Here is a 15,208-nt window from a genome sequence, read left to right as displayed (position 1 = left end):
ATAATTGGATGGAAAAGACAAATTGGTGTGGGGAGATACAGCTTTGTTTCTTTTCTTCTTTTTATGGATTAAAGATGTGCCGGAAAGGTTTCATTTGTTTAACCATGTAATGCCAATAAATAAAAAAATAAAAAATAATGTTTTTTACTTTCCACCTGTAAGTGCAGGCTTTGCAAACCATTTTTGTTTTCTCTCCAGTCCTCCTGCAGGGTGAACAGGAACACTCTGAGCGGCTACTTCCTCGCTGGAAGGAACATGGCTTGGTGGCCGGTGAGTATGCAAGCGCTCTCTCACCTCTCTGTCTGCCTAGACCAGTGGTAGTCAAACGTTTTTCATACCGAGGCCCCCTTGGGTAAAAATATTGTTTGTGTGAACCCCCTCCCCAAGGGACCAAAAGGATGACCACGGTGTGGGGGGGGGGAGGGGGGAATAAGGCTGTTTAAAATATAAGCAGATTACCCACTGCTTATATTTTCTATTTTATAACCTTTAAAACAGTCATCTTAATCCATTTTTAAAGAGTCTCTAGCCCCCCCCCAGACATCTTCCACCCCCCATGCGCCCTATGCGGGCAGCTCCCCAGTTTGAAGGCCCCTGGCCTAGACTGTCTCTGTACCTTTCAGTACCCCCCCCCGGAGTAGGACACTAATACTGGACTCATGGCTTCTGGAGCTCATGGCTTCTGGAGCTGGCATACACCAAAAGCTGTACTGGGAACTAAAAGTGGTCCTGGAAATCCTTTTCAAAGTTGCCCCATATTAACATATGCTGATAGCTTTGTAACAATTTAATTACTTGGTCCCACTCAAAGGGGGTGCTTGGTGCAGAGGACCCAGTAGGCCAGTCCGCCACTGCATAAACCAACCCTTCCCGTAGTGCAATGCTCACTGAAGTCTTTTTTCTGAAAATCCATCCATTTATTTAATCATTGCTGTACAGATGCTGCTATTTGATGCCAAAGACTTATGACTTGTCCTTTTACAAAATTGTACAATATTTGCGGCAGGGCAAATATTGTCCAGCTGCAAAAATGTATTGAAACTATTGTAATGGTTTATTGAGAGGCCACCCTCAACACAGGGAGTTCCTTCCCTCCCGACTCAAGGTGTCAAGCAACAAACGGTTTAATGGATTTTTTTATTCAGCCCAATCACCAATTCATCTAATAGCCTTGGATCCCTCCTCCTGGGCTACCAGTGAGCCAAGAACCAGGCCAGAGTACAGGAAATATAGTTATATTTATTTGAATTAGATGTTACGAAACTTGCACTGAAATTTCAAACACCACTTAATCCGTGGCACAATGCAAACTTCTCTCAACATAAATAAGTGACACAAGTGAGCAGAAAAGAACGCCAATCACAATTCTTTACTTACTACAAATTTCACTTCAAGAAATAATTAGCGCTGGTCAGTGAACGCAATTCGTAAATGTAGTGGTGTGCAATTTTGATTTTCCTGCGCGCTTATAAGGCTAGCAGTTTGGTTTTTCAGATTTGGACAAAAGCATATGGCAATTATGATTTCACCTAGAGTTCTGTTTTAAAATGAACAAAGGTTGAAATAGCAGTTTGTTCTTACACCCCCCCCCCCTACTTTCATCTGGGTTGGAGATGTCTGACAGAAAAAGTAGGGTGATGGAAAAATTTTGGATTTCAGACCCCACTCCACTTAAAGGCCTGTGTTGGGGAAGCCGGATAGCAACGATTGGGATGATTTGAGAATTTGGGATTTTCAGCCACCTCTCTCCCAACCCCCCCACTTAAAGGACTGTGTTAGGGGAAAGTTGGACAAAAAGATTGGACTGATTTAAGAACAAAGACAACCCTCTACCTTAAAGAAGTCAGGGTCGACAGGACAAAAAGGATTACTCAATTAAATTATAGGCTATAGTTTTCCAGCACCCACTTGGAAGTGAGCTTTGTTAATTTCGAATTTTAACTAAAGTCACCCGTAGTGTTCTGCCAAAGGGAATTCATTACATTAATACTTTTAGTTAAATAGGATAAGGATCTACACAGTTTTGCAGCCCCCACTTATCCCCTCCAACTATAAAGGGAAATAATGTAAGGCCAGTAGACTCCCCCACCTTTTGGCTTAACACAGGTCTCAGCTCTGCATACATAGAAAACCTGTGTTTAAAGTTCAGGACAGCCAGCTGCATGTCAGGACCCTTTGGAAAGATAGGACAGGGGTCTGGTCACTCCACTCTCAAGGATGCCCTCCTGCTCTCCATCATAGGACCCAGTCAGATTTTGGGCCTTCCTAAAAATAGCTCCACCCAGATACACTCTCAGCCATCTCCTCTGGTGTTTCCTTGCAGCAGTCGGATGGTAAGTTTCAGCAACTCTCCCCAATGTTAAATTTCAGCAGTTGTGTCCCTTCCTCATAGTGAATTCCCCCTTATAAAGCAACGATGACACCATCAAGTTTACAATGTTGGGGGGAGTACTCTGTAAGAGTTCTCACAACTAGGATTGGACAGTTACCCTTCTCTCTTCCCCCCACTCCAGCCCCTCTCTACGGATTGGTTTGAGTCTGGAGCAGACATATGGCAGCTTAATTTGCAATCCCCATTTGTTCACATGTCAAATGTTCACAAACATCTAGTTATGTGGCAAAACTGCATACTTTTACTTGCAACTGCCATAATATATATTTTTGCTGATTCAGCTAATCATAGGTAATTAAATAAGACTATAGCCGGGGCCACACTATTTTGCACGGCGCTGTGGCAATTTTCTGCCGTTTTCACAAAAAGTATAGCTGTTAGGAACAAGCAATGTATTCCCCATATTCTTAATTTCACCTTCTACCCCATCCCTAACTCCCAAATTTGGAACATTTGAGATCAGTCAGGGACCCATTTTAGATGGCCATTACAGTTCCCTGAGTCATAGGTGGATGCATTTTATATCACCAAAATCGCCTGGAAATTACTAAACAATCTGACGTATGGTTGCGGAGGCTGAGAAAAATGCCTATTTTATAATAGTCCTTTTAAACAAAGTGAATCTTCATATGTGCAAATATGACCTTACCTTCTCCACTCCATTTCCCATTGGGCCAGCCTGTAAAACGTGTTTTTATTATTCTCTTTATGTTTGGAGTTTGCTCTTTGAAGTTGGAGTTTCAGCCTCCCTTAATTATAGCCCCCGTCCTCACACCTCCTGCTTACATTCTGGTCATGCTCCACTGAAGGGAAATTGTCCTGCATAGACAGCAAGTCTAAAGAACACTTGGTTGTCCTCACCTTTCAAGTAAGTCACATTTTATTGCAGTTGTAAAATAGCTGGGGGGATGTAAACCATGCCTTCTGTGGGGGAGTTCTTTGTGACATTTGTCCCACAGCAAGCACACAGGGTCTGTCTTCGGACTATGGAAGTGGGCCTCTCTTTTCAAATGTTTGCCAGTATTCAGCATGCGAAACATAATATATATTATCTTTTTTGTCAACCCGCACCATGTGTTTTCCCTGACATTTTTATGTTGGATAGGGAACATTTTTCACGTTTAAACTGCTTTAACTTGCACACATACATGCAAAGCCGTTTTTGAGTCAGTGTTTAAAAGTCCTGGGCTCTTAGTTCTGTTAGTTTCAGGCATTTGATTACACCCCACATGATACATATTTACACCATGGCAAATTTGCCTGGGTTCATATGTCGTACAAAATGGATTGATGGAGATGATTTTGGCAGGATTAGAAACCGAGCAGAAGAAATGGATAGCAGTAATAGGCATCATTGTGTGCTCTGAGTATGCCATGAATTAATTGTGTGCCATTTGCTTGGGGTACACCCATTATTTTCATTATTTTACAAACCCCACTACCGGGTTGACAAGAGAAAGCACATGCAAGCACATATGGAGTGACCCTACATTGCTTCAAATCCTTATGGGAAGATATAATGCTTTAATGTAGTTTATTTTATCTATCAAAAAAGCTGGGTATGTATTGAGCACCCACATGTGGACCCCCTTCCCTCTTGGATTCAGATTTCCCTTGTGACACAGTGTGAACTCTTTTCTACAGGTCAATTTCTCAAAGAAGGTTGCAGGCGCTCCTCTCCAGAAAGAACATGGCATGATAACCTTTTCTGAGATGAGAGTTTGCAGCACATGTTTTTTGCTCACTGTACCTTTCACAGATGGGAAATATACATTTGCATATCAGTCTTTGTCCCGCCCACATGGGCAGTCCAGAACCGAAATGCTATAGCAATTCCTCTCTGAACAAGAGTACCAAAAGCAACCCCATACGCGTGTTTCACCCTTGTTGGGTCTCATCAGTGAGGTGAAGCTTTGTCTCTCTGGGCACAGTGAGCAGGGAGTCCACGTCTGGTTGCCCCCAGGTAACTCAGGGTGACCAACTCCAAGTTCCTTGCAAACATGTCAAAGAAGGTAGCAGGCGCTCCTCTCCAGGTACTGTAGGTACTCTTGTTCAGAGAGGAATTGCCATAGCATTTCGGTGCTGGACTGCCCATGTGAGCGGGACAAAGGCTGATATGCAAATGGTATTTCCCATCTGTGAAAAGTACAGTGAGCAAAAAGCGTGTGCTGCAAACTCTCATCTCACACAGGTTACCATGCCATGTTCTTTCTGGAGAGGAGCGCCTGCTACCTTTTTTGAAATATATGCAAGGAACTTGGAGTTGGTCACCCTGAGTTACCTGGGGCAACCAGACGTGGACTCCCTGCTCACTGTGTTCAGAGAGGCACAGCTTCACCTCACTGATGAGGCCCAACAAGGCTGAAACACGTGTATGGGGTTGCTGTAGGTACTCTTGTTCAGAGAGGAATTGCCATAGCATTTCGATACTGGACTGCCCATGTGGGCGGGACAAAGGCTGATATGCAAATGGATATTTCCCATCTGTGAAAAGTACAGTGAGCAAAAAGCGTGTGCTGCAAACTCTCATCTCAGAACAGGTTATCATGCCATGTTCTTTCTGGAGAGGAGCGCCTGCTACCTTTTTTGAACTCTTTTCTACAGGTGCCTGCCTGGTTAAGTTGCTTGATGAGTGCAACTTAGGAAAATGTCTGTGACTCCTTGAGCGCAAGCACAATATCATGTGCCCTGCTTCCTGTAGGCCTGATATCTCTCTACCAACTCCTGGTGTCCAATGGACTTTTCCTTTTCCCGTGCTTCTCCCTGCATTTATAACATCCTCTTTTTCTTGCCTGCCTGATATCGCTATGTGTCCCCTCATCCTCCCTGCCAAATGTGTCAGATGTTCCCTCCGAGCCATCAGCTTATTTTCATGGCTCGCCCTCCACACTTTCTGGCCTGACTCAAGCACTTCCAGCCCTTGCCTCAAATGTGACGTCTTCAATTAACAAGGTCAACTTCGTGTAACGCTGTTTTAGACATATTTTGCACCAACACTTTTGGGATATAGCATGATTCATTATCAGGTGAAATCGCTTACTTTCTCAATTTGTGAAAAGTGTTTATTTGGATCAAGATTTGATTTCCATTGATATTGTAGCAGGATGACATGGAACCATGGACTCTTAACGTGGGTTCAAGTGTTTTATTCGCGTTTTGAGTTCTCTGGGGCCGTCCCTCTTTCACTCATCCCCCCTAGGGTTCCCACTTTAACCCAGGCATCCCTACACCCAGGTTAGTAGCACGTATCAGTAAAGCCTACTGTCTACGGTCTATGCTTATACTCGCAGTGTCTATCTTGACTGCCGCCTGCTACCTCCCTACAGGAATTTCTAACTTTCCCTACTGTCAACCGTAGGTTAGTGTTCTAAGGGATTCAGGTTTATGCCTTACATCTGCTCTGCTTGAGTTATGGCCGCTCACTCATGCACTCACGTCCACTTACACCTCTCCACCTGTTACTCTTCTGTCTCCTCCCACAAACTTCCTGTCCCTCTGATTTTTCCCTCCTGCTCCCCTCTACCTCCACCCTTTGATGACACCACTCATACCTCTCCACGTTCCAATCCACCACACTGCTCTTCCTACCACTCTCCTCCCACCACTACCATTCTATTCCACTCCTCTTACACTCGTTCCTAGGCAGAGATGGCATCAGGGCCTTTCAACTTTTTGACGTCGGGAAAGCTCTGTCCCCGGTATCCCCTAGTAATACAATTCTGGGGTGCCCGGGAGATCCAGCCTGTTGTGAGTGAAAAAGGACAGAGCCCCTTTAAGAGGGAAGCTCAAGACTATGGGATGGAGCGGGAAGCGAGAGGAAAGGGAGGGGCAAGGGAAGAGAAGTCAGTAAGGAGGAATAAAGAGAAGGTCATTGGTGGCCATGGCTCCTGTGCTTTATGTCCTGAATGTATATGTAAAGCCCAGCTAAGCAGTGCAATAACTGGCGACGAAGGGAAATGAGCCCCAGCAGTGCCATGACAGAGGAGCCCTGCAGCAGGAAAGCGTAAGGAGCCCAGCAGAAGACTGGCGGCTCCAGCCCATGGAGAGACGCCGCGGAGGTGTGCAGCGTGACAGGGAGCCGATGGCCAAGACTACCCAGCAGTGAGTTGGAGGTGGACCAGCCGACGAGAAGTGCCTTCGGGTGAAGAGTACATCAGCTGAATGGAGGAGGTGAGCTCAGCAGCATGAAGGTGCCCAGCAGAAAGGAGGGTGCGGCGGACCCGACCCAACAGAAGAACGTGTGACAGGCAGAAGGCACCTAGCAGAAAGGAGGGTGCGGCAGTCCCGACCCAGCAGAGGAACGTGCACGGGAGTCCAGTAGAACGACGGGCAAGGTGCCCTGCAGAGTGCAGAAACGATGGCCGAGCTGGGCCAGCAGCACGGAGGACGAGGAAAGTGGGAGTGCAGAGCCCTGCCGCGGGGAGAAGTGGCGACCGCGCGGGGCCAGCAACACTGAAGAAGACTGTTGGAGTGACGGATGTGCCCAGCGGTGTGGAGGGTGAAAAGGTGCCCAGCAGCAGAGATGCCAGAAGGGCTTCGGAGGGCTAACAGTGCCCAGCAGTAGGAATAACAGTGAAGCCCAACAGACAGAGCTAATATCGGCGTAGAGGAGGATCAGCAGAGCCCTGCAGGAGAATGGACGTGCAACACCCAGAAGTAATAAGGAGACGGGTGGAGGGCCCAGCAGCAACAGGGCCGCCAGCGACAGCACACACTGCAGAGGAGGAGCGACTGGCAAGGCTCGCGACAGCAGTGGCCTGCTCACTGGAACATGCCACGGGAGGACTCATAACTCGGCAGCAATGGCGCCGCAGAAGAGAGCGGCCCGCAGAGGAGAGCAGCCTGCAGCTGCATGGAGACAACACTAGAGGAGTGCGCACAGTCCACAGGTGCACGCGAAACAAACGGCGTGAAGTTGCGCTCCCAAGAGCATCCTGTGGGTTACCATGACACCCACCACCCATAGCAGGACACGGCACCTGGCACTGCATACTGCAGAAACGGGCGGCACCACCTCAAGCCACGGCCCAGACCTGCGCATGTACTACACGCCAGGATCAGCCCCACGAAGGGAGGGTCACACAGCCAAGACCCAGCAACACCACAACACTGCTCCCAGAGTAGCTCTCACACGCCGGCCAGGACCACAGCAAGCCGCCCATAAGGCAAGAGGGGCTGGAGCCCTCACAGAATGCTCGCAAACACTACATCCCACCCCAAACCTCCCAGTAACACAAGAGATGAGGTGCTACAGGACACAGGCACCGCAGGCCGTGGCACCAACCGTGGCCACTACCCTGAGGGCACACCGGCTAAGACAATAGGAAAGACAGGCACACAATGATGGTGCCACGACCCACAACCTAGCAAATCCACAGAAGAGAACCAAGGAACACCCCAAAAGAGCACTGCCCAAACAATTGGTGCACACTACCAAGAGCCCCAACAGGCCCACATGCCGCCAACTGCACAGGAAAACAAGCGAGAGCACACTGGCAGAGGAAACCAACACCAGGCGAACACACTCGGAAATTATAGGAGGAATGGGTCGAAGAGTTTGAAGACTTTCTAGGTGCAATCGGGAACCAAGACCCGCCAAACAAACTCAGCATATTTAAGAACCTGGTAGGAAAAGAGGTAAAGGACATCATCAGGACAATTCCAGCAATAGACAAGACCACATACCAATGCCTCCTCGATACAGTCAACGACAAGCTGATAGTAGGCTCAACAAGGACTACGAACGCCTTGAATTCAACCAACACAGGCAGTGCCTGCACAAATCCATTGGAGAGTTCGTCTTAAGTCTCCAGCAGAAGATAGCGAACTGTGACTTTGTCAACTTCAATGATGAAGAAGCTATAAAACTGAGGATCATAGAAGGGTGCACCTCATCAACGCTCAGAAAATATCTTCTCAAAAAGCCCCTACCCCTAGCGAAAAAAATACTCAATCTTGCAAAAACATATGAGAGAATTAACGCACAGACAGCCGCCATTGAAAGAAAAGTTGAACGCGACGCCATCTCGGCCCTCACGGAAGGGCAACTGCAACACCCTAAGCTCACTCGACCCTGGAGAAGGCGGACACTTAGAATACACCAGCAACAAAGCCCGAGCAAAGAGCAATACCACGGGCGAGGGTGGAAACATACACACACAAAGACAACCATACCCAGCCTCTGTACGAACATGCTGGTGCTGTGGCCAGGAAGGTCACCTTCAGCCAATGTGCAGAACAGGACCACCCACACGCTCTGCATGCCAACCCACACCATCAGCCCAGGCAAGATACCCGAGTCCACAGATGGCACGGTTGGACATCAGAAAAGACAGGCATGCACACTCCCTCCACCCTAAGTTAGCCCACCCAAAAGGGGACAGACCGGCACTTGGCACACAACCTCACCCGTTCTGCGAGAGGACTATGAGCCTCGGAACCACCCAGTACCCTTCGAGACATCGTACGGGGGGAATGTGGAAGCCACAGGAAATGTCGGTACAAGGCAACCATACCAGAAAGGGGTGGAAGAACACCCCCTAGACGAACCCCAAGACCATGCCGTCCAATGGAGGACAGCACAGACAGCTGCAGCCAAAAGGACAGTCACGACGCGACCCAACCAAAGGAGAATGCAGAGTGCCTGACGCCATCCACATAATACTGAGTCCCGCCATAGGGCACAGCCGTCTCAGCCACCGGACAGCACTACAGCACGCACTTATCAGCGCTCACTATAGGTCATTCAAATTAACCCACAAGAAGGATGTCAGGATTAGTCCTGCGAATACTAAGGCAGCGAATATGGCAAGGGAAATGTGCACATAGGAACAACGACTCATGTATGCTAGAAGCCAGGAGTGCAAACAGAGTGTGATATTAAACCCAATATGTGAAAAGGGATGTGGGGTAAGCACCTGACCGCGAGGAAAGTCGGCAAGCGCCTTACCCCCAATTGCTGTTACAGGTACTGACAGCGCTAAACCCACGTAGAGGGCAAGCAATGACAGGATCTGTGAACTAACACTCTGATGGTATCAAATAAGGGAACTAAAGAACTGTACTCACAAGGACGAGAATAAACCTCTTGAACGTCAGCTAGCCCATGAATCCTGTTGATGAACTGGGACCCCGAGAGGCTAGAACAGCAATGGGAGAAGTAGGAAGGTCCAGAGGGCACGGGCTGTAGGTTGCCAGGGAGAGGTAGACTGTAGAACAGGGGGCCCAAGAGGACAAGGGCTGAAGGCAGCCGGAGCGAGGCAGGCTGCAGGGCAGGGAGCCCAGAGGACAAGGGCGGAGGCTGGAATGCAGCAGAGCGTGATCCGCTGTTATGTGGGGAGCCCGACAGGGCAAGGGTGAAGGCTGGAAGGCAGCCGAGAGTGATCCGCTGCAGAAAACTAAATACCTAAGTTGAAATAGTGATAACAAATAGTGAGGAAAACATAAGCATTCACACAGGAGCTAGCTAACAACCGCACACCACACCTAAAATCAAATGGGAAAATAAATGCAGAAGTGCTAAGGAAAACCTGGAATGGATCCCAAAAGAAGTAAGGATCAGGAGCAGGGAAAAAGCTAAATAACCAATGCAAACTTCTCCCTATCCTTCCAAGGAAAAGACAGGAAGCTAAAGAGGAAGGCTAAGGCATACGGGTTAACAGCAGCAAAGGACAGAGTCAAAGAAATACCAACTGGGCTGCATTTGAAAAGGGGAAGCACTGAGAAATGCTGCCTGTAAACAGAGGAAGGAAAAAAGGGAAACAAGGGAGCAGAAATCAATTAGAGCATGAATCAGAGATTCAGGGCGGAGGGAACAAGAAAACAGGAACCAGGACCTAGGTAAAAGGGCAAGGAACAGTGAACAAGGGACTAGTCAAAAACAGGAACACTGCAAACGATGACCAGCGCTGGACTGAAGTGAGACTGAGGCTTTTAAAGCTGCTAAACGAGCACACGCCTCAGGTGTGCTGACTGCTGCACCTGCAGCCACAGGTGTTGCTTATCCTCCACCCAACCTAGTCCTGCAAGGGTGGAGGTGGAGCAGTGGGCCAGGCATTCTGGGAAACACAGTCATTTGGTTAAAGAAGCATGCTGGCTGCCAAAGACCTGGAATGGATCCGGAAGGGAAGTAGTTTGGAAAATAGGGATTTTGCGCTCCCAATTCATTACAGCACTGTGGCATTAAGTTCGGAGGAAATGTCCAGCAAGGAATAAGCCCCAAAACATGCCCCCAAGTGGCGGGAACGGGAGCGAAGGGAGCGAGTCGTGACAGTATACCCCCTCCTACGGCCCTCTTCGGGTGCCCGCCACCCGCACGAGACTTCTTCTTTCCATGATGGGAGTGCTTTTTCTTTGGAGGTGGCACTGATGGAAATGGTGGCTTGTGGGCAAAGGCAGATGGGCTTCCATGATAGGAGTGCTTTGTCTTTGGAGGTGATACTGATGGAATCGATGGCTTCTGGTGAGGAAGAGACTCATGGTTTGAAGAAAGGCATGAAGGACTTGCAAGACCTGAAGCAAAGTTGAAAGGTCCAGGAAGCTCAGTCACTGGGAGTGGACCCTTGCAAGTCTTTGAGGAGGGAGGCAGGCTGGTGCAACTTGCCTTAGACAATGGTAGAAGTTCTGTTAGCCTTTCTGCCGAGAGCGCACATGCGGAAGGTAAGGAAGTTGCTGGCTTCAGGAAATGTTCATGTTCAGCCATTAGAGAAGGTGGCGGCTGAGGTAGAGGTTCAGATCTTTTTCTGTCATCCATCTGGGAAAAGGCTTGTGGTTGAAAATGATTAAGGTTTGATTGCACGTTGGATACAACAGCAGGGACGTTTGGCATACTGATAGGAGTGATAGACACAGTACTTGGTATTTCAGGCACACTTGCAGAAGGAGCAATAACAGACACATCTTGAACTGCAGCAGTCATTCCCTTCCTTTGGCGACTAGCACCCAACTGGTGCTTCTTGGCGGAATTCTGTTGCACAAGTTCTGTAGGTAATACGCCGGTCTGCACCACCCCCTGTGCACACCCAGGTGAGTGGTTCTGACTCACCACTTGGTCTAGCTTGATGACTCTGAAGCGGGAGCTGGCAAAAGTCTCAAAATCTGATGCTGCATCTTTTGGAGGCTCTGATGCTAAAGTGAAGCAGTTGGGAGAATCGTCTTGTGGAAAAGGCTGGCATTCTGATGCTCCTCCTGAAGCAAAAGAAAGGCATTCTAAACGTCCATCGACAGTAAATGTTTGGGATTCAGGAGGACTGTCTGGAGCAGTAGAAAATACAGCAGGATCTGATGGTGTAGACAGGTATACCTCTGATGTTGGAAGCGAAGCTAAGCAGGATACCGGTGTATCATGAACTGAAGGCAAACAAGCAATAGACTCTGGAACTGAAGACATGCACATATGATGGACTACCGGAGGTTCTCTGGCTGAAGGATGATCTTCTGGATGAGTCACTGTAGACAGGCAGGCCAGAGGAAACTTTGAAGCGGAAGGCATGCAAGTTGGAGCCATCTCGGTAGCTGAATCCAAACATGTCAGGGTCTTTGGGACTAACCCCGTGCATGGTGGAGGCTCTTGATGAAATGGCAGACATGGCAGTGGTTCATTGGTTGAAGACACGTGTACCAAAGATGACTGCAGGGCTGTGGATTGGATCATAGAAGAGTCAATGGTTGTAGGAGGACACACAGAAGTCTCAGAAGTTGATAGACACATTGGTGTCTCAGGAATGGAGGGCACCTTTAGGGCATTAGACTCCTTGGCTCCAGTAACCAAGGACTGAACTGTACCCTTGCGGTCCTTTTCTTTAGTGGGTGACACAGAGTCTCTTTCTTTGTGGAAGTCAAAATCAACCAGTGGAATCACCATAGTAAAGTCTCTGTTAATCAGGATTTCGTCAATTGTCCATTCCTCTGTCTTAGCTTCTGAAAGAGGCAGATTAACAATCAACAGTTCAGGATTCGCCTGCTGGTCTTTTGGTTCTGTATACTGTGGAATGAGTTCATCAGAACATGCAATCTGTACAGTCTCTGACTGTTTGTATTGATCAGAATTGGCAGAAGGAAGAGTGAACCCAGAGGTAAGATCGTCTTCCACATCAGCTTTAAACTCTACTTCAGTCTCAGCAGCTGTATCAAGAGCAGGACCTAAGCCTAGTGTAGTGACTGAATCTGTGTATGCCACCTTTGTGTATTGTGTTTGGAGATCAGAAGCTTGTATGTGTGCTAGCTCAGAATTATGACAGACTGCTACACAGGAAACTTTAGGTAAAGGAGTGGCTTGTAAATCTTCAGCTAACTGCAATCCCTGATAATCAGCAGAACAATTGTTAGAAACTGTGCCCAGGTTGAGCGCTGTGCTAGAAGAAAGACTTTCACTTCCAATAGATCTAACATATTGGCAATTATCATGATTTACCAAAGTCTCTGCACTCAGGGGCTGAACTGTGTTCACTTCATCAACATCAATGGATAAAGTCTGAGGTGTATTCAGGAATGCGTGCAAGATCTTATTCTCCTCTTGTAAAGAAATGAATTCTTGTGTTAACTCCTCAAGCTTGGCTCTTAGTATGCCCTGCATTAACTGTACATCACTATCAGTAGGCACAGGGGGAGGCATAGTAGCATCAGGGCTGGATCCTGCACTAGCAATCTGGATGTGCACCGATTGTGCACTGTCCTCTACTGCTTTCAGGTTCTGAGATTTATACTTTCTCATACTAACTTGGTCTGTGTTACCCTTAAGCAAACTATTGACCTTAGACCTCTTGACATTAGGGACTACCGTATGTACTTGTGCAAAGAAGTATTTGGACTGAGGGTAGAAAACAGAAGTTATGCAAGGAACCCCTCCATTCTTTATGTTAGTACCATGAAACTGTTCTATCTGAGGTGAAGCACAACTGGAATCATGGGGTTCAACAACCGATGTACTCTTGTCTAATAAGTCTGACAGTGTGTTGTTTTCTACGGTTAAGGCTTGCGCTGACATAGAATCGGGATCAGAACAAAAGATCGAACTAGGATCAGGCAATGTAGGATGAGCCATCCTATGGGAAAAATACTCTGCTCGTAAATGCCCATTCGTGACAAGGAGTTCATTTAAACCAAGACTAGTGATTCGATTGTCACAGGTAAATGTAGGGGAAGCTTTCTGTACAAACTTGTTAGAGGCCTTGCTGCCTTTCTTTCTTAAACTTGCCATATTCAATGGGAATTTTGGGCTGGTCATTCTGTCAGGATTAGTCCTGCGAATACTAAGGCAGCGAATATGGCAAGGGAAATGTGCACATAGGAACAACGACTCATGTATGCTAGAAGCCAGGAGTGCAAACAGAGTGTGATATTAAACCCAATATGTGAAAAGGGATGTGGGGTAAGCACCTGACCGCGAGGAAAGTCGGCAAGCGCCTTACCCCCAATTGCTGTTACAGGTACTGACAGCGCTAAACCCACGTAGAGGGCAAGCAATGACAGGATCTGTGAACTAACACTCTGATGGTATCAAATAAGGGAACTAAAGAACTGTACTCACAAGGACGAGAATAAACCTCTTGAACGTCAGCTAGCCCATGAATCCTGTTGATGAACTGGGACCCCGAGAGGCTAGAACAGCAATGGGAGAAGTAGGAAGGTCCAGAGGGCACGGGCTGTAGGTTGCCAGGGAGAGGTAGACTGTAGAACAGGGGGCCCAAGAGGACAAGGGCTGAAGGCAGCCGGAGCGAGGCAGGCTGCAGGGCAGGGAGCCCAGAGGACAAGGGCGGAGGCTGGAATGCAGCAGAGCGTGATCCGCTGTTATGTGGGGAGCCCGACAGGGCAAGGGTGAAGGCTGGAAGGCAGCCGAGAGTGATCCGCTGCAGAAAACTAAATACCTAAGTTGAAATAGTGATAACAAATAGTGAGGAAAACATAAGCATTCACACAGGAGCTAGCTAACAACCGCACACCACACCTAAAATCAAATGGGAAAATAAATGCAGAAGTGCTAAGGAAAACCTGGAATGGATCCCAAAAGAAGTAAGGATCAGGAGCAGGGAAAAAGCTAAATAACCAATGCAAACTTCTCCCTATCCTTCCAAGGAAAAGACAGGAAGCTAAAGAGGAAGGCTAAGGCATACGGGTTAACAGCAGCAAAGGACAGAGTCAAAGAAATACCAACTGGGCTGCATTTGAAAAGGGGAAGCACTGAGAAATGCTGCCTGTAAACAGAGGAAGGAAAAAAGGGAAACAAGGGAGCAGAAATCAATTAGAGCATGAATCAGAGATTCAGGGCGGAGGGAACAAGAAAACAGGAACCAGGACCTAGGTAAAAGGGCAAGGAACAGTGAACAAGGGACTAGTCAAAAACAGGAACACTGCAAACGATGACCAGCGCTGGACTGAAGTGAGACTGAGGCTTTTAAAGCTGCTAAACGAGCACACGCCTCAGGTGTGCTGACTGCTGCACCTGCAGCCACAGGTGTTGCTTATCCTCCACCCAACCTAGTCCTGCAAGGGTGGAGGTGGAGCAGTGGGCCAGGCATTCTGGGAAACACAGTCATTTGGTTAAAGAAGCATGCTGGCTGCCAAAGACCTGGAATGGATCCGGAAGGGAAGTAGTTTGGAAAATAGGGATTTTGCGCTCCCAATTCATTACAGCACTGTGGCATTAAGTTCGGAGGAAATGTCCAGCAAGGAATAAGCCCCAAAACATGCCCCCAAGTGGCGGGAACGGGAGCGAAGGGAGCGAGTCGTGACAAAGGACCACATGCCCGAGCAAGATGCGGGAGAGGCAAGCAAAGCTAAAGGACAGACGAACCGCGCAGATCCCATCCTAGTGACAAG

At 48.0% G+C, this 15,208-nt stretch overlaps 1 protein-coding gene across 3 annotated transcripts in view; it reads left to right on the top strand.

The window, feature by feature from the left end:
* SLC5A10 (solute carrier family 5 member 10) overlaps positions 1-15,208 on the top strand; it is a 1,126,075-nt gene that overhangs the window by 199,757 nt on the left and 911,110 nt on the right. For all 3 annotated transcript variants that reach the window (XM_069645685.1, XM_069645684.1, XM_069645682.1), the window contains one exon: positions 199-270. In XM_069645685.1, coding sequence (XP_069501786.1) covers positions 199-270 — 72 coding nt within the window. The remainder of the gene's footprint in view (positions 1-198; positions 271-15,208) is intronic.

The sequence above is a fragment of the Ambystoma mexicanum genome, chromosome 2p, assembly GCF_040938575.1.
Source record: "Ambystoma mexicanum isolate Mex_15411 chromosome 2p, UKY_AmexF1_1, whole genome shotgun sequence".
In the NCBI taxonomy this organism is placed as follows: domain Eukaryota; kingdom Metazoa; phylum Chordata; class Amphibia; order Caudata; family Ambystomatidae; genus Ambystoma; species Ambystoma mexicanum.
The sequence above is the reverse complement of the archived record's forward strand: the minus strand, read 5'-3'. Positions and strand labels throughout refer to the sequence as shown.